This window comes from Lentinula edodes (genome assembly GCF_021015755.1).
Source record: "Lentinula edodes strain Le(Bin) 0899 ss11 chromosome Unknown C8R40scaffold_34, whole genome shotgun sequence".
Taxonomy (NCBI): domain Eukaryota; kingdom Fungi; phylum Basidiomycota; class Agaricomycetes; order Agaricales; family Omphalotaceae; genus Lentinula; species Lentinula edodes.
In genome coordinates, this window is record NW_025764340.1 from 238,198 (window position 1) to 256,170 (window position 17,973).

The window sequence follows — 17,973 nt, forward strand, 5'->3', positions numbered from 1 at the left end:
ATTCTTACCCGTATCCTAAGTAACGTATCAAGCTCATCCAACCAGCCCGTCGAAGCCATACCAGGCGTCCTATGGTCCGGATCCAGAGACACGGCTCACGCAGAATTGGACCCAGTCGACCTCGACGACCCTTCTCTCGGCCGCCTGCCTAAATTCAGTTCCTCCCCTCCCTTAACAGACGACCTAGGAATTACTGATGCAGAACGAATCCGCGCCCGTCTTCGTGATCTCCAAAATCATCAGAACGAGCTGGACAAGGCAGCAGATATGACTGACCTGCGCGCACTCCTGTCTACCGCGCTAAACGCCAAGAATGACTTTGATATGCAGAAGGTGCTACAAGTAGCGGGAAAGGATATGCCGAAAGCCATTCGGACGTTGTTAGGGACTTTGGAAGGGAAAGGTCCGCATTGGAAACCTACACCTGGCTCAGCGATGCGCTCCGCGAATTTAAAGCTTCCGCACACGAGGGCGTTCACTTGGCCGTTGGACGAAAAGCAAGGTAGTGTGCTGGATGGAGAGCATATCGAGTCGGACATTGCGAGGTTGGTGCAGCGGACTGATACGGACCTCCCGAGCTGGACTATTGGCAAGTACGTCTATGAATCCATTTCCTGGGATCTTTCTAAGGCAAAATATTCTTCCAAACAGGTCCGATGTAGTATTCCAAGACCTAATAGGTCGAGGTTTTTTCTCTAACGTGTATAAAGGAACCTGGAGACACCGGATTATCGCTATCAAGGTCCTCGAACAGACTACTTCCCGGGATACATTCCTTTCGGAGCTTAATGTCTGGAAATCTCTCAACCATCCTAATATTCTACGACTGTATGGTGCAAGTGACTCTCATTCCGAAAGTATCGGTCCTTGGTTCTTCATCAGCCCGTATATGAGGAACGGGACCTTGTCGGAATACTTGAAGCGATTGGAATGGGACGGGGGCATGGATATGGGGACGTCTATGGTTTCAGAGGTGTATGGGGATAGCTCTGTTCCGGACTTGTTAAGATTTATGGAGGAAATCGCAATCGCCATGGAGTATATGCATTCTGCAGAGGTTGTTCACGGAGATCTCAAGGTATGTTTCGCTCTACTGTCATGGTTTACCTCTCCCTTACCAGCGTTCTATACTATTTATCAGGGAGCAAATGTCCTGCTCGACAACGATTTGCGATGCGTATTGGCCGATTTTGGTCATAGCAAACGCGAGTCGGAGATTTCATACAAAAATGATAAGCATGCCCGTATGTTCCGTCCGTACTAAGGCTCCCAAACACTTAACACTAATGCTTGATGTAGATGGACTTCGTTGGCAATCGCCGGAACTTATGGCGGAGCGCTCACTAATCTCAAAGGAGAACGATGTGTATGCGTTTGCTATAACCTGTGTCGAAATCGTTACTATGGGAAGTCTTCCTTGGCCGATGATAGCAGACGACGTGGTCAAGAAGCGCGTCTTGGGTACGTAGCCTTTCAACATTCCATCTTCGTGATGTCGGAAATTATATCTTCCTCTGCTGACCCTGTTTCTCTAGAACAAAACGCTCGACCACCATTCCCATCAAAAATCGTGGATCGTTTGGGAATACGGGACATGCTTGACCGGTGCTGGGACGATGAACTCAAGGAAAGACCAACATTTTCAGACGTTGTCAAACAACTCGAGAGTTTGAAAAATGGATTAACATTCTATCAAGCTCGATCGCCAACACAGTCACCTTTGTTGAATAGTCCTCCTCCGAGTCATCGTAGCCCGCACTCGGCGCCGGTGCAGTTACCGTCGTTATACTCGGATGAGCCACATGGAATGCGCGGTCACGGGGAATTCGAGGGTCCTGAGTTGATGGTGACACCAGCTTCTACTGCACCTAGTCGGAGTAGCACTATACGGCCTCATGCCAACTTTTCCAAGTAACGATGTTTGATCTTGTGTCGTTCGATTTTTCTACTCTCAAATGGATACCAAGGACACTGAACGTTAATCTACAAGGACCTCATGTAGAAAGACGCATGAATTCATTTACACACATATACTGCATCATCTAGCTACCGGAATCTTTGTCATATAATCTTGATGTGATACTTCTGCTTCACTTGCTAGTTGTCGTTTGTCGAAGAGATGCTTATGGCCATTCGCTATTTACTGAGAATTCGGCGCCAAATCAAGACATCGGCGCCTAATCAAGCTTTATTAGATTTTCCTCACAAGGTCGGTGCGCCACAGCTCATGCTTGAAACCATGAGTGCGCTGGTGGTGCGCCTCTATTATATTGTTACCTATACACACAAGAATCCATTTGCCACCGCAGCGCTCCACGCAATCTATGCCAAACGCGTCCACGGCCGGAAAACACGCGATTCAGTCACGATCGGACTTCCCTACGTATATAACGAAGTAGCGCCGGCGAGCGGCATAGCCCGCTACCCGTAGGACGACAATTAAAAGAAAGTGTATTATACAGTGAAACTGACTAGCGTGTATAATCCAAACTTCGATTTTTCGGACACAGTAACGTAGTCAATCCCGAGTAAATCCAAGGATGATGGACATCGCGCTCGAGTTGTAATAGTATGACCACAACCTGATATTGTTAGAGTACGTGATCATCAATCGAGCATAGCTTTACCTCTAGTGGCGGAGATAATCCCAGAGTATTCGCGCGATTCCAGCGAAAGATCCTCGTCATGCCAAGCGAAGGTCCATAATCCGCGCAACTTCATTTTCATGAACTCAAACCCTAGTACAAAAACTTGAACGCACTGGTCAAAAACTCGGAGGCAAGCTAATGCAGCACGACCGACTTCCTCGTCCTCTCGCCCAACGACGAATTCATCGCATCCATTATCCACGCCCTGTCCACTTGGTTGCTGATGATCGAGGACGACACTCCTCTTCTTCAATCTGTAACTATCTAACCGGTGTCAGCAGTAGTTATATCGATGTAACGACCACCAACCTCCGTAGTTCCTGGGTTTTGATTCGCTTTATGGGACTAGGCGACAGAGTTACCAAGTAGTCACTAAGTACTTGCTGTCCGCCTCCTCGTTTCGTAACCTTCTTCGCCTTCGGCATGGTATGATCAACAGAGACAAGCGCCCAATTTCTTCAGTATCAAGACACAACATACAGAAACAAACAACAAAAAGCCCTTACTCGGTGAGAGAATCCAGTAACTTACAGACCCGAATGGAGGATGGGGGCACGACTTTTTGGTAAACAATAAGTAGTGACAATCGCAAACACCGTACATTACAAAATTGCAACAGAAAACGATTGTTGTACATACAGATAATACAATGAGCTTTTGATGCAAGTGCATAACTACGTCAATACCAGCTGCTGCCAACGTACAAGTACCAAATTCACCGGACTTTACGATGCAAGTGTAATATTACATTGTCGAAAGCGAATCTGGACGCCCAACGTTTCAAAGTCATCCACCCGAAGTCCTTGACGCATTTTTGCAAGGTGAATGTTACACGAAGTATAGAACCAGTGCGGGAATGGTATTTCACAGCGGGTGTAGACTGGTCCCGTAATGATAAGCTCAACGGACGCTGTGTTAATATACGAGACGCACCATGGTGAGGTTCGGGAACTGGTCATTGAGCATATCCAAATATTCATATAGATCTTGGGCAACTGCAGCATCGATGCGGAACCCTGCTGACTCGGCAATAGTGAGCATAGAAGACAGTTGTACAAACGACGCTTCGTCAGCAAGCCTTCGCCGCTTTCTACGAGCCAATTCTTGTACCATAAGGACAGCAGCTTCGCTCCTGTCAATATGCTCAGAATGCGAGTCGACTAAGCAAACAACACTTACGTTATCAAACCTGACTGGATTTGTCCTCTCAGCACAATCAATTGTGTTTCTAGCTTCGACGCGAAAGAGGTAGAAGCTATATATTCAGTTCGGGTGCCTGGAACATCGATAGGATAATAATCGCATGTATTGAGTTTCCTGGTGTACGCCAAGGACCAAGTATTCGCTTCGATGTAATCGTCCATCGGTGTTCTTTTTCCCAAGTATTTCAGGGGGATTTTGTAGCAATGTTTATCCCCCAGATACCGGGAGTATAAAAAAGTCAACGCAGATTTTGCATTACACACCACACGACCAGACGGTTTGAACTGCACTGAGAATCCTTGCATCTGGTGCATCTTCACCGTCTTCATCTGCGGTTCCGTAAAAGGCGCACACAAGTCAATCAGAACAGTCGCCTGTTGCTCGAGCGTGAGCTTAGGGAAACAGCAATACGCTGCACGATGCGACAGGACGTTCATACAGCAAGCTAAATATCTATTAGGAGAGTGGAGGACTCGGGGCATAGAACTCAACTAGAATGGACGGATAGTAACCCTTTCAAAGGGATCCCATCTGTTGCAAGTAGTCGAACTATTCCACAACCACGTTTGAAGGTCCATTCGGCAACTACGTTGTCGTATACACAATCCCTAACGTCTTCATCAATTGCAATGGCAACGACACGATTTTGAGAACGTTGAACATCAAGTGTGTGTGTGAATTCGTTTGCAAAGACAGACATCTGTACAGCAGATGGCTGAAATTCAAAGCCGCGATCGATGTACCAATTACCCACAGTCCCGCATTGACTCAATTCGCAAAAGGTATCGTAGTCACGCAGATCGTCATCGTGGTTGAAAAACCCCAATACACCTGACCCGGCAACGAGCAACCCAGTGTCAGCCTATATAGTTTCTATAGTCAATGATTCACTGCTAGTCAAACTTTCACTCACTTGCAAATCTTGATAATCTCCCATTTCCACATCCAATAGAAACTTACCGAGTGCGCGTTGCACGGTATACATCTCCTCCTTGAAGCAAGTCCCCAATTCGCGGAACATAGTACTGCACCTCGAGAATGAGGCGAGATCTACAGGGCTCATCAGCTTAAAAATAAGCCACCAAAGTTCACAAGGCCTACAAAAAAGTCAGTATACGTCCATGAAACCAATAACCAGCGTACATGCTATACATGGATTCTGCGTTAGACATTGTATTGAAATTAACGGCCTACCAGTCCAATTTAAGGGCAAGTAAGAGCCCCCCCCCCAAATGAAACACTGATCATGCACTTTCAGATAAACCAGTTTAACCATCCATCCATCTCAGACATTTTCGCCCGCCCATACAGATGCAGTCGGTCTGGCACCGATCAACCGAGCATAGTATTTTTCCGAATAGCGAGTCACCATATAGTCTGAGAGCAGTTCTTGTCTGAGACAATTCATTAAATTTTCAAGCCCTTGCGTCGTTGAAGAATAAACACAGTTTGATTGGTGCTTGTAACCGAACAGTGTACAGAGACACGGAACTTTCTAAACATGAACAGCATCTTGGGACGCTCTACAAAGGGACGTAACGCAAGGATTCTATCCGCTCAGACGGGTAGTGGGGGCAAGAATTCCTGCAAGACAATCAGATACACAAATAACACATCATATAGCCCATACCATCTCATCATCGCCCGCCATACTTGCTCATCCTCGGCATCCACGTCCCGCACTACACTGCCGTCAACAGCCACCACGAACAAAGGGCAACTCCAAAAAATAGCATTGGTCTTTGTGCGCGTGCAATTAGCTCCTTGACATTTTGAAGCATGTAGTATGTTGTTAGGTCCTCCGTACCCGATGGTGAATAGGACACCGGATCCACCATTACCACGGACATAAACCACACAGGATATTGCGAACCATGCCGTGGCTAACTTACGCCATATGGGCGTTCCACACATTCCATCACGAAGACAGGCTCCTGAAGGAATATTGCCTTGACCCAGGCAAACAGGCAGGCGTACTGGCACTAAATCCATCATATCCTCAGTGGTAAACAAACAGGTTACCACCTAAGGATGAGCTCAGTAAAGCCCGACTCCGAAATCATCACGCACTTTACTCATCCTAACTTGAATACACAATATGTTGAATAATGTACTCGCACCAGTCAGAGGCTTATAAAATACAAATACAAAACTACACATTCTTAACCGATCACCCAGGTACACAGGTGTATCAAATCAAAGTTATAGGGAGGCAAGAAACCTGTGTGAACTGTGATCACTACAAAATTATTGTCTAAGAATATGCATACCTTGCCTCATTTATCGTCCTCGCAATCAATTCTTCAGTTGATAGACGCTGTTCCAGGAGCGGCCATGTGGCGACATATGTTTCGTTTGAACCATAAGGTTCAAACATAGGAGTCGTTTTAGCCCTGTTAAACCAAGCGTCCGAAACAGAGCAAAACACCACGTAACCAACACAGGAATCCCCAGCAGTGTGGTACGAGATAGTGGAGACATCTAGCCGCTCTTGATCCTGGGCAAGTCCATCTGCAAGACTCCCTATCAAGTAGGCAACATCTGTCACGACGCTGGTTTCCTCCGAAAACAGTCGAAAAGACACCAAAAGTTCGTTGCAATCAACAAGCAAAGATTGTCCTGACACCTCTTGTCTCTGATAAACCAACAAACTTCTGATATGGGGACCGCTGGCATAATCAGACGAACGATAACCATGCGGCTTTGGCTACTCTAAACTTCAGCAAATAGTATATATATCAGTTAGGACTATACTCACCAAGCATCGCTCAATCGACTTAACTAGAAGAGAGGAGACACGGTCGCCAACACAAGCAACGTTGTGCAGAGATCGCAACGACTTGTTGCATGCAATCATCTGCGCTTCGGTCCATCTGCGAATTGCGATATCGGGGTACAACCGCTGTACAAGGGTACTGTTGCCTTGATCGACTCCGAGGATCAGGGAACGCATAGTAGCAATTACAACGATTTACATAACCAATGTCCCCGACAATAAAAGGACATTCTTCATAGAATTGAGACAAACTCGCAAACTCGATAAAGTTGTAATCAGCAGCGGAAATGTTTATGAAACTCTCAGTCAACCAACAGAGACAATCCGTAAGTGAGATGTTTACCCTGTCAAACCATGCCATAAGAACACCTAAAGAAAGTTGAGACTACGATCATTCGCTTGCAACTTTTTGGCTTTTATAACATGTTTTAGACAAAGACCCATGTCCTTCCATAAAGGCCTACGCAATGTCATCAAGTCTCATGTTGAAATTAAGCCAGATGTCATCCGTTCACTGAAAATTTCCATCGTGTTTTAGACAAGGACCCCTAATCTCGTACTAACATTTTGCATGATCACATCGATCTTGTCTGCGACTAAAGAGTAATGACGGTTCCCTGACTCCACATTATCCACCCGATGCAATGAAACAGTTGCTTCGATGAATGCCCCGACTCGCAGTAGAGGAAATCGCTCTTTCACGATGCACGATACATCGTCAACAGGGAAACGAAACCTAGGGGCAGCAAGAGCACCCACTCCAGAAATCTAAGAGTATGCTCAATGTACAGGATGTTACACCAAATTTAAATCTTACAGTAGCATCACGATGAATGTGAACGTAGATCACACATCCATCGGTCGACAACGCGGCTGCGTTTGTTGACCAAGTTCTAACCTGGACATCCTGCAACACAACGTAAGACTCCCCGGCGGTACTCATTATGAAAGCCACTTACTGTGCACCCCCTCATGTCAGTCTCCACCTGGTCATGCAAGACCTGCAACTGATTGAAAAAGGTTGCCGAAAGCCTATCACCTGGTTTATTGGGATAAACTAGTTCCAACACAGGATAGATGTTTGGCCCCTGTGTTTAATACAGTCAATAAGACAAGCCACGAAAACATTTGGCCTACCGTTCCCAAATCAGATGTAGATCCGACAAAGCGACCGACGATGCCAAACAAGCGACAGCGCAAAGGTACACCTGGACTACCAGACTCAAAAGTCCAACGGATGTTATGTTCTGGAGCGCCGATATAGAAAGAAACTGGCTGTGTTCCAAGCCAGAACGTAATACCCACCTCGGCCTCCGCAAGTAGATCCGAGTCACTATTGTCGATACTTGCAAAAATGATATCCATGCCAATTGTAAATACAACTCAACTTATATAAGTACTCAAACAAAGGGGTAGAACCCTAAGGGCACTGTCTTGTTTCGGTTACAATTTGTTGACCAAATTTCAGCGAAACGCGATCTGTGTAAATGAAGACAAATTCACAAATTACAAACATCAAGTACATCACTGGAATTTACACACACAATACACAGGCAAAGATACAAACACATTGGGAATGAGATCAAGGGCGACACAGTTAGTCAAATCCATGGGTTACTTCCTCAGCTTTTTTCGTTTACCATCAGCCCCCGAAGTATCACTCTCAGTGACGATTTTACTAGTCTCAGCATCATTGCCCTCCACAGAATAAGTAGCGGACCAATCGATCGAGTCCAACGCAGACGCGGCTGCGCTAACCTCACTCTTTAGCGACTTTGCTCGCAATTTCCCCTGTCCACTAATGGCAGTGGGAGCAGAAATTGGGAGTGGCGATTCTGCAATAACTTTCATGCTATTTATGGTGGCGTGATAAATCTGTAACCGAAGAATGAGCAACAGTGAATGGAATAGTCAGAATATTTACCTTCTTGGTCGCACCTGTTCCTGTTTTAGGCGTAAGAACGAAAACCCGTATACCGATATTCGCTACGACCAAGACCCCCGGACGCAGACAGTCATAATTCAGCCAAGGCGGAATGAGATCGTTGTTGATGTTTCGCCAATTAGGTTGAATCAACTTGGCTCTATCAAGTGCAAAAACCGGCCCCCCAAAATCAGGCATGAGTCTATGATCGTACTCGGCTCCCAAGCAAATTTCTTGTTCTATGTGTTGTGAACGTCAACCTATGAAAATTAAGTACGTGAATGAAGCTTACGATTTGGAACGGTAGGCCTGACGTGAGGACTGACGATAGAGTCAGGTAGGTCCAGTGGCTCAATAACATCGTCAATTTTCATAAGGCCGTCTACTGAGCGTTTTACGAGCCGCGTTTTGGCGTTGCGGGACTGATTACTGTGGTTGTCACCGTTCTTCCTAACTTTATCTTTTTTCAAAACCTGTAATGTGTCAGATAATTCGACTTGAATGAGGACATACCCACCGTATACAGAGGTTCACCAGTCAGAACAATAGCCTCAGCGTCGCCGCCAGCCCGTAAACTCCTCACAATTTCTTTTACATCAACTTGCTGGACACGATGCTGTCAATAGAAAGTCTATACCAGAAACGGCACACATACCATTCCTGAGCGGGCTTCTTCTACTCTATCCGCATCGCGCACAGCGTCTAGTGTACAAATTTGGTTATAAAACAGATTCTGTATTGAAGCGGGGGCCTTAGTCGGACACCCGAGGGCAATAGTACACTTGACCTTGGTCGAATCCGTGATCTGGATGGGCTAAGATTGTCGTTGATCAACAAAGAGAAAGATAGTGTGGATACAACAACCAAAACGCACATTTCCAGGATCAGGACCACCGTAATGATTTCCTTGAGCCCCGATGTACGTCCCAAACGCCTGTCCCATAATTTCACCGAATACATTCGCAGAGAATTCGTCAGAGTTGCAGTCCCGATAGGAGTAGTTGGCCGACCACGATTCGCCAAAGTTGTGGCGAAAGAAATGTTCATTGACATCCGCGTTCGCGAGTGCAGCAGGACCCATGTCCATGAAACTTCTAGACAGACGATCGTAGACACCATTATGTTTGGTTCTATCCACGAAAGCAGGGTGAGAGAGAGAATTAGGAAGGTAGCTGTAGGAAGACATGTAGATAATAATTATTGACCCAGAGCTTATATACGGTTCGGGGAAGAAAAATCACGACCAGCACCGAAGATAGACATCCGCCAACTCCGAAGAAACAAACCAGATGAGTAATGAAACAAACTCTTGACCCCCCGTAATCTGGTCTAATCGATATTCAAGCTATTTTGGGATCCGCCGAGCCCTTGTATGAGATCAGCGAACTGTGGAAGTCTGTAAGTAGATTCACAAAGTGAGACAAAAACCACTAAACAGAGACATGACTAGATACCTGCAGAGCAGGGATTACAGCATACTCATAAGACTAATATGAAGCAAAAGATGACCAAGACAATGAAGGAAATATTCGTCAATCTATTTTGAAAAGAATGACTCGAAGAAGGCTGGCGATAATGATAGTGGTAATGCCCTGAAGTGGCATAACTCAATCGAAGTAATTAGAGCAGTTGGTAAATCAGACATTTATCGTATCACAAAAGCCCGTCATGAAATTGACCACGGTTAACAAACGTATAATACATCGGAAAATATGGCAGAAGTAATAAGTCTAGTCAATGGCCAACATCGCGCGAAAATTATTGAGTTCTCGCTTTCTTGCCCCTCTCGACCGTCGGATTCTCGCCATCACGCATGCTAACATCCATAGCAGAAAAACAGTTCGCAAATGTGGTCTTCAAATCCACAAAAGCAGCCTCGCCTGAATCATAAGCATATTCTGCAGAAACACACCCTACTGCAGATTTCAATCGCAGCGGCTCAGGGACTGATACATGAACATCTGACTCCGCAACAACTTGAAGATGATTAATGAGTGCTTGAAAAATCTGCTCATATTCAAAATATGAAATCGTCAGTGGAGAAAGGGACATACCTTGCGCTCTGGTTTCCTACTGGCTTTACCTCTAACAATAAAGGTCCTTATGCTTACATTGGCGATGATGAGAGTTCCAGGCCGGAGGCTTGCATAATTGCTCCAAGGTGTGATCAGACTGCCAGAGATGTCGCGCCAATCCGGCTGTACTAACTTCGCTTTTTTCAAAGCAAACAGCCGACCGCCCGAATCTGGCATCAGACGATGATCGTATTCAGCGCCAACATAGATGTCATTGCCTAGAACATGGTCACATAAAGCAACTAGAAGTACGCAATGCATACCGGACGGCCAAATCAATGTATCCTGATCAACGCCCGTGGCGGCCACGGAGGAAGAAGAAGAATCAACGTCTTGTCCAGGTAGAGGTCGTTTCTTGTACAAAGGCACAACCGTGGACAACTCAGAGCATTCACCACTTTTCATATCACGGTGACGCCTCGGAGACTGCAAATAAAACATATATGAATAAACCCAAGGGGGCCTGTAAAACATACCGTATACATTAAACCACCCGTCAAAGTAATCGCATCAATACCTCGACCAGAAGTAGTCGACTTGACGATTTCCTTCACCTGGCACATTCGGGTTCAATGCACAGTCGGACATGCATCAATTAGACGGCTCACACTAATCGACGAATCCATCTCAGAATCACGGAGTCCCACAAAAGTGCAAAGTTGATTATGCCATATAGTTTTCAACCTATCTGGTGCAAAGGAGGGGCAACCGATTGCTATACTGCACCTTGCTTTCGACTGATCTGTAATTTGGTTAGGCTAGCAACAGAATCAGCAACAAACCGATACAATAAGAAGTACGGCATACATACCCTGGCAGCATTGGGCCCGGGATAATGATTACCTCTGGCACCAACGAAAGTGCCGTGCGCCTGACCTAGGATTTCTCCGAACAGATTACCAGAGTATTCGGCGGACTCAGAGTCGCGATAATAATGACAGTCTGGTCTCATTTCGTTGGGAGTATACTGAAAAAATGTATCGTTAACATCTGCGTTGGCTATGGCAGCTGTACCCATTCCGGAAAAAGCTTCGGCCAGTCGGTCGTAGACACCGTCCGATGAAAGCCGTCGCAGGAAAGTATGTGTAGAAACAGACCCTGGAAGATAATCGAAGGGAGCCATGCCGAAAAAGAGTAGCGTTCCTTCTAGATATATGAAGAAAAGAAACATGGAGTATCTGGTCATAATCATGAGACAGCGCATAACAGACACAGTGGATCATTCGAGACAAGCAACGCGGAGTTACGACTAGACATTCTGACGTGTCAAACCTGATTGAAACAACTCACTCCAGACATAAACGAATACAAACCGACACGGATTTTGCTTATTGATCTTCACCAGTTACATAATCAAACTCAGCATTCGCCTCGAGATCATTTCGATTCTTCCAAGACAATACCAGAATGATATTACGAGTGTGGAGAAGTTTAATATTACTTAGATAGTAAACAGTAGCAGTGTGCAAACACCCCGAATGACGGACTAGTATCTCGTCAGTAACTGAATTAAGGAAAGCGATTGCATGGCAGAGCTAGATAGTAAACAGTAGCAGTGTGCAAACACCCCGAATGACGGATTAGTGTCCTCGTCAGTACCTGAATCAAGGAAAGCGATTGCATGGTACAGCATAACCATTACCGAGGATCACTGCGATAGGGTCTTGCAGAGAACGAGGTCCAAACCGTCCCGAACACTTGATTTAGGACACCAACTCGAGCTTTGTATACGGGGCGTTCTAAACGATTTTCATCTCCTACAGACTCTACTGGTAATTCAAGACCATCGTAACCCTCTTACCCACATTACCCGTCTATCGAACTGTACAATCAATTCAGAACACAAACACACAAACGAAAAATAATGAGACAGACAACTTACCATATATTTTAGAGGGGTCTAAACAGGTCGTTTGCGTCGCTTACGAACACCATCGACAATCGTTTCATTGCCATCCGGCTCGTCTCGCTTACGCTTCTCCCGTCTATGGAACTGTATGTACAGAAACATTTAGTGACCAACTTACATATTCAGACGATGGACACCAACCTTGAGAGCAGATTCCTCATCAAAATAACTCCCTGAGATGTTGGATAACAGGGTTTGGATTTCGGCCAACCGTCGAGCTGAAGTCAAGTCTCCATCAAGAAGCGGGGTTGGCATCCATGTACAGGAATTGATCTTCAGATTCGCGCTGGCTCTCTCTTCAGGCGACCCATGTTCGACGATAGTCTGAGTAGCCAGAAAATTGAGACGAGTGTGCTCTTTGCGACTATCCTCGGATTGGCGACATTGAATTTTCTTGATCTGGAATGGCCTGAGAATCAACAGCCCATCTAAAGATTTGACTCGAGATGCCATTACATAAGGGGCTTCGGTCCCTCGGCACGATTCAAAATCTATTACCGCAGTGGTAAGAGTTTGTCCTTGTGCTTTATGTGCGGTCATTGCAAATGCCGGTGCTAAAGGGAGTTGCGTACGCTGAAAACTGCAACGCTTTTTCGTGAATGTGTGAGTAAACGACATGCTTGTCTTGTCTTCAATCACCGCGACATGCTTTTCATCAGTCATGAAAGGCAAATTCTCGTTCGACTTGATATCCTTGGCCTCGACGACACAAGAGATTGCATGTCGGTAACCCTGTTCGTCTACCCTGAATCTGATCTTCTTCAAAATCCCTTGGCACCCATTAACAATACCCGACCCGACGTCGAAATTTTGAGTTATCATCACCGGCATCCCAATAACAAGAGGAAGTCGACCGAGTCGTTGATTGGTTTTACCGGAGTCCAAGCCGCTCAAGTATCCTTGTAGAAGGGGGTTCTCGACAGGCTGGCCTTGGCGGGTATCCGCCGCGTAATACCAGTGTAGTTTTTGTCCTGTCCTACGGGCGAAAGCTTCCGTCGCGCGTTCGTTAATCTGGTCCTTTATACGATTATTAGACACGATGGTTGGCGTGAATTGCCATTGCTCGGAGTTCCAGTCTGGCCTTGCGGTCGACAAGACACGGGAATTCAATACCCTATAGTCGTCGTCGTTACACCTGCCACTACGCAGACGTTCCAGGAGCTCTACAAACGGCCTATTATCCTCACCTCCTTGGCGCATGACCTCTGTGAGCATGACGACAGTTGTTACAGAAAGCCATAGAAGCTTTCCGAACACCGCCTCCTGTCCGCTCACAGTACCAACCCTGGACGTATCTATGAACGAGAACAAACGGGGGTCGCGAACTGGGCCCAACTGCGCGAAGTCACCTGCGAAGATGATATTGATACCCCCGAAAGGTAGCTCATTCTGTTTTGCTTTACTCAGAGCTCGGCTAATCTTTAGCAAGAAACGGCAACCTAGCATGGAAACTTCGTCAACGAACAAGTAGTCGACACCCAACCACATTGCGATTAGATCCTTGTGAGATTTGCTGTTTTTCTTCATATTGGAATTGGAAATTAATGACAGTGCAGCATGAAGAGTCATTCCAGAGATATTCTTCGCAGCCACACCCGTGTACGAAGCGAGCCTGAATCGTCTAGACTGTTGATTGTCGTCGAAAAACTGCTTCAAAGCCGAGATAACATGGGATTTGCCTGTCCCCCCTGGGCCACCTAAGAACATTCGAAGAGGTTCAGGTCCTGTCTTCTGCGAATGCGACGCAATGATCTTGAATGCCCTCTCTTGTTGCGAGTTCATCCTTGGGACATACTGAGACAGAAAGTTGTCGACGCCGACACTATCCACCGTGTCTCGTTCGTATATCCCATGCTGAACGACCACATCGTTGACTACCGACAATTCACCCTCGATATGACGCACGGACCCTTCGTAACCAGTCGCATCATCCGCAATCGGAGCACGAACGTCTACAGTAGCTTTATGCTTCCAATCCTGTTTTCTATGTTCGTACGCATCCTTCCAGGCTTGCTCTTGAGTCGGATGGTCATCCGTAACTTGTTCGAGACATTCGTTATAGTCACAGCCCGACGAAGGAGATTTTTCGTCTTGATCCATTCCAAAAGCACCTGAAGCCTCCATATGGCTCACACATTCCAGAGCTTCACTACTGGCTGTTGCCACAGCACGCGAGTGTGACATATCGATTGAAAAAAGATGATCCATAATTTCCTTTTCTTGATCTTGATTACTGTCCAGTCTGAAATCATCTCCATCATCTCTCACTCTGTTATCGACGTCGCAATTCCGAGCGGGCCGCCGATTTCGTCTGGCATTAGCCCTGCTCGTGAAATGGTCATCTCTGCTGTCCCTGCATTCATGCAATATCTGCATATTATCCATAATATCTTTTATCCTAGTAGGACAAGTGTCCATAAATACCTCGAAAGCGTCTTCCCAACTCTGCAACTCAACACGAAGATCCTTAACGGTGCGCCACGGTTTGAAAAACATCAACATCAGACGACAATACCGGGGTCGCAGTTCTTTGCGATCTCTTCGAGGTATGGCCGGACCAATGGGGACGGGAACCTTTCGCCTTTTTACATCGTCTACGACATACAAATGGGTCATCTGCTCTGGGTGTTCATCGGTAAAACAGAATTTGGGCCGTATTCGTTTTTGACATTCTAATATTTCCTCTAAAGTTTTAGGAACTATAGCATTTGCATTGTCCTCAGGTAATTCTCCTGCTTCGTCCTGAACATAATCTGCAGTACCTTCATCAAATATTTTCTCTGCTGGACCCACGTCTAATCCTGTATAACGTTTCAATTTCGGCTTGCGAACCTTTTTGCACCGAGAGACGGATTCCCATAGAGAAAGGCCTTCGACCTCGTAAGGTCTGAACCGGTAATCATCAAGTACAGTGCCTTTTGCAGCCAGGGAACCATTGTCATCAAGTGTCAATGTCACTTCTTCGTCCTCATCGTCGGAGACGTCGTCATTCGAATTAGTATCGTCGTCCACTCCGTTCGTATTGCCAGTCTCACTCTCACAGCATTTATCCTCGACGTCCGCAAGGACGTGCTCAAAGAAATATCGGGGCCGCTTAGGTACGGCGCACTCCGGGGAAGGGTCTTGCGCTTCAACAAATCTTTCCATGGAGGCCCAATAAAGATTTTGGTAAGAATGCGACGTAAAATGGTCGTCAAGACCAAGCAGGTAAGTGCATACTTGTTGCGCAGACATTTCCTGTTGACTAATCATCATATAAGCACATTTCTGTAGTAGCCTTTTGGCGCGAACCATCAATGGATCATCATCAATGTCCTGCTCATCTAAACGCTTAACTGCTCTCTCGAGGGCAGCATAAGCGACATGCACTTTCAATTGCGATTTCGTGATATAGTTGGTGATATAATACATCACTGCTTTAGCCGATGCACCAGACCCGATGAACTTAATATCCATGTTGCAACGAATTGCACGTATAATGTACTCATTAAAGTTGTTCACCAGTCCATCCAAACACCTCAGAGTCAACTCTCCATTTTCTGGATTGAAGTAGCTAATTGGCTCATTGTTAGATGCGTCTAAGCCGAACCGACACTCTTTCGGATGTGAATCACTACGAGAATATTTATAACACGTCCCGGTGTGAGTATGGACCTGACATTTGAGTACCAAATTGTGTAAGTCTTTCTGCGTAGCCAGATCACTTTCCATCGCAGGATGTTCGAACCCCTGCATGGTCGTACCCCTAACCGAACAAGGATGTTTGATATCAGAGGGTACTAATATTTCGTCATCGGGCACAGGAGGAACAATATTAGAGATTGCATCATCCAGGTATTGAACCAATCTCGTGCAAAATTCGGATGACGGGTCCTCAATGGCACGCCGTTTAATCTCGTTAGGATTTAATCCTCCCTCAAGCCAAACCAACATATGACAATGTAGACTGCCTCTACCCTGGGCCTCAATGCAACCGTAGTGAGCTTTAACTACACCAAGAACTCCACCTGTCGTATCTTCTTGATTTGGGTCGTACCCTAGTAACGCGGACAAAAAAGATCGAAGATAAACGTTGAAAAATTTAGCCGCAACGACTGGATTTTTCGCGATCAGAGTAGCTTGGTCCCAATACCGAGGGACGTCGGATTGAAGCATGTCATCTACATCAATCTCTGTACCTGCCATAAGTTTCACCACTGGATTGTAGACGTCCGCAGGGTTAATGGTAATATAAAAACTGGGAAGACCTTGGTCTGTCATCAGTGCTCTTATCTGATTTCTCATGTTCAACAATGAAGACGTAGATCCAGGTACGTTAGATGTCACGAGGTTGACTTGTTCCATCAACTTGGATACTGTTTGCTCTTCCGAGTTCCTAAATGAAACTGGATCACCTTGTGCGAGACGGCGTGCGACGGCTGCCACAGCAGACGCTGACACTGAAGCGAAACTTCTTGCCAAAGATGGAAAATAAGATTTCTTCGTCTTCAATGCAGTGGACAATAGCATTTCCCTGCGCTGCAATATATTAAAAACGGTGAATGGGAAAGAATAATGCTCCTGGAAACGGTGGTCCTTTAAAGACAATAGTTGTTTGACATGTCTCTTCATTGAAACCGGACACGAACGGCGATAGTCTTCAAAACCACCGATACCATAAGGAAACAAAGTGGGATAAATCATCGGAAACATAGATGGATTGAAGAACTCATTAACAGGATTCGATTCATGCGATATCTCAACGTACGAACCACCTTTTTTGATATGTCGCATAGCGGCTGCGCGAAGCTCATTAACAGTAGCATTACCATCGACATCAGCAACAACTACACTTTCAAATGTAAGACACGACTCATGTAAGTCACTCTGACTTTTCTCATTTTGATCATAACCATTTGTAAGAGATTCATTAATCTCCTCCGGGACTACGTGTTCAATATGAACAGGTAAAGAGGACTCGTCGGGAAGTGCGCCCAGTACCTCTTCATTTATTATGACGTCTTTATACCATCTGTTATGTGCCTTGAGCCATACGAGAGCCTCCCGCACTCTGGCAGGCCGTACAGTCAATGGTTTTGCCTGAGTCCTCAGCCAATCGTCGCTGGGACGTGACGATCCAACAAAAATTACACATATAGGTTGCGACAAGTCTTCGATTGACGGCGGTAGTATCTTCGTCATAGCCGATATTTTCTGTGGAAATATAATGATGTTTCCTTTTAATCCACGCTGGTTGGTAGGGGATATAAGTCCATTGTCCTCTTTCAATTGGATGATCCAGCTTTTGGCACGACAACGGGAGATCATAGCTTCTTCGACAATCGTCAAGTCTTTTAATTCCTTAGGGACATCGCCAAGGTACATATGGTTCGCTAATGAAAGAGCGGGCGTCCGGTTATTCTTGAGCGCTGTATGACACGAATGACAAAGTAGCAGAG

At 45.9% G+C, this 17,973-nt stretch overlaps 10 protein-coding genes across 10 annotated transcripts; 1 reads left to right on the forward strand and 9 right to left on the reverse strand.

Moving 5' to 3' along the window:
- Nucleotides 1–601: 601 nt before the first annotated feature.
- C8R40DRAFT_1053588 (kinase-like domain-containing protein) lies at nucleotides 602–1,469 on the forward strand (the record flags this gene model as incomplete). Its single annotated transcript, XM_046224863.1, has 3 exons — nucleotides 602–1,078; nucleotides 1,142–1,244; nucleotides 1,300–1,469. 3 exons carry the CDS (start codon nucleotides 602–604, stop codon nucleotides 1,467–1,469), a joined length of 750 nt encoding a protein of 249 aa, XP_046083070.1.
- Nucleotides 1,470–3,598: 2,129 nt separating this feature from the next.
- Nucleotides 3,599–5,198, reverse strand: C8R40DRAFT_515470 (uncharacterized protein). The gene is made up of 4 exons (XM_046235307.1): nucleotides 4,995–5,198; nucleotides 4,765–4,948; nucleotides 4,344–4,713; nucleotides 3,599–4,296 (listed from the first exon to the last, which is right to left on the reverse strand). Exons 1-4 carry the CDS (start codon nucleotides 5,021–5,023, stop codon nucleotides 3,824–3,826), a joined length of 1,056 nt encoding a protein of 351 aa, XP_046083071.1. The 5' UTR covers nucleotides 5,024–5,198; the 3' UTR covers nucleotides 3,599–3,823.
- Nucleotides 5,199–6,105: 907 nt separating this feature from the next.
- On the reverse strand, nucleotides 6,106–6,804 carry C8R40DRAFT_1174050 (uncharacterized protein; the record flags this gene model as incomplete). Its single annotated transcript, XM_046232120.1, has 2 exons — nucleotides 6,106–6,558; nucleotides 6,610–6,804. 2 exons carry the CDS (start codon nucleotides 6,802–6,804, stop codon nucleotides 6,106–6,108), a joined length of 648 nt encoding a protein of 215 aa, XP_046083072.1.
- Nucleotides 6,805–7,161: 357 nt separating this feature from the next.
- C8R40DRAFT_1174051 (uncharacterized protein) lies at nucleotides 7,162–7,992 on the reverse strand (the record flags this gene model as incomplete). The annotated part of the gene is made up of 4 exons (XM_046232121.1): nucleotides 7,162–7,395; nucleotides 7,445–7,534; nucleotides 7,587–7,715; nucleotides 7,765–7,992. The coding sequence occupies 4 exons, from the start codon at nucleotides 7,990–7,992 to the stop codon at nucleotides 7,162–7,164; spliced, it is 681 nt and encodes a 226-aa protein (XP_046083073.1).
- Nucleotides 7,993–8,241: 249 nt separating this feature from the next.
- Nucleotides 8,242–9,737, reverse strand: C8R40DRAFT_1174052 (uncharacterized protein; the record flags this gene model as incomplete). The annotated part of the gene is made up of 6 exons (XM_046232122.1): nucleotides 8,242–8,502; nucleotides 8,552–8,790; nucleotides 8,844–9,024; nucleotides 9,069–9,155; nucleotides 9,207–9,365; nucleotides 9,426–9,737. The coding sequence occupies 6 exons, from the start codon at nucleotides 9,735–9,737 to the stop codon at nucleotides 8,242–8,244; spliced, it is 1,239 nt and encodes a 412-aa protein (XP_046083074.1).
- Nucleotides 9,738–10,309: 572 nt separating this feature from the next.
- C8R40DRAFT_1174053 (uncharacterized protein) lies at nucleotides 10,310–11,749 on the reverse strand (the record flags this gene model as incomplete). Its single annotated transcript, XM_046232123.1, has 5 exons — nucleotides 10,310–10,558; nucleotides 10,606–11,052; nucleotides 11,103–11,180; nucleotides 11,235–11,384; nucleotides 11,438–11,749. The coding sequence occupies 5 exons, from the start codon at nucleotides 11,747–11,749 to the stop codon at nucleotides 10,310–10,312; spliced, it is 1,236 nt and encodes a 411-aa protein (XP_046083075.1).
- Nucleotides 11,750–13,474: 1,725 nt separating this feature from the next.
- Nucleotides 13,475–13,981, reverse strand: C8R40DRAFT_1020621 (uncharacterized protein; the record flags this gene model as incomplete). The annotated part of the gene is made up of 2 exons (XM_046222997.1): nucleotides 13,475–13,616; nucleotides 13,671–13,981. Coding segments are annotated over 2 exons (453 nt in total), but the record flags the coding sequence as incomplete, so codon positions are not given.
- A 75-nt stretch (nucleotides 13,982–14,056) lies between these two features.
- Nucleotides 14,057–14,317, reverse strand: C8R40DRAFT_1015462 (uncharacterized protein; the record flags this gene model as incomplete). Its single annotated transcript, XM_046222922.1, has 1 exon — nucleotides 14,057–14,317. A coding segment is annotated over one exon (261 nt), but the record flags the coding sequence as incomplete, so codon positions are not given.
- Nucleotides 14,318–15,640: 1,323 nt separating this feature from the next.
- Nucleotides 15,641–16,690, reverse strand: C8R40DRAFT_1053578 (uncharacterized protein; the record flags this gene model as incomplete). Its single annotated transcript, XM_046224861.1, has 1 exon — nucleotides 15,641–16,690. A coding segment is annotated over one exon (1,050 nt), but the record flags the coding sequence as incomplete, so codon positions are not given.
- A 332-nt stretch (nucleotides 16,691–17,022) lies between these two features.
- On the reverse strand, nucleotides 17,023–17,842 carry C8R40DRAFT_1162343 (uncharacterized protein; the record flags this gene model as incomplete). Its single annotated transcript, XM_046230234.1, has 2 exons — nucleotides 17,023–17,053; nucleotides 17,121–17,842. The coding sequence occupies 2 exons, from the start codon at nucleotides 17,840–17,842 to the stop codon at nucleotides 17,023–17,025; spliced, it is 753 nt and encodes a 250-aa protein (XP_046083079.1).
- Nucleotides 17,843–17,973: the final 131 nt, after the last annotated feature.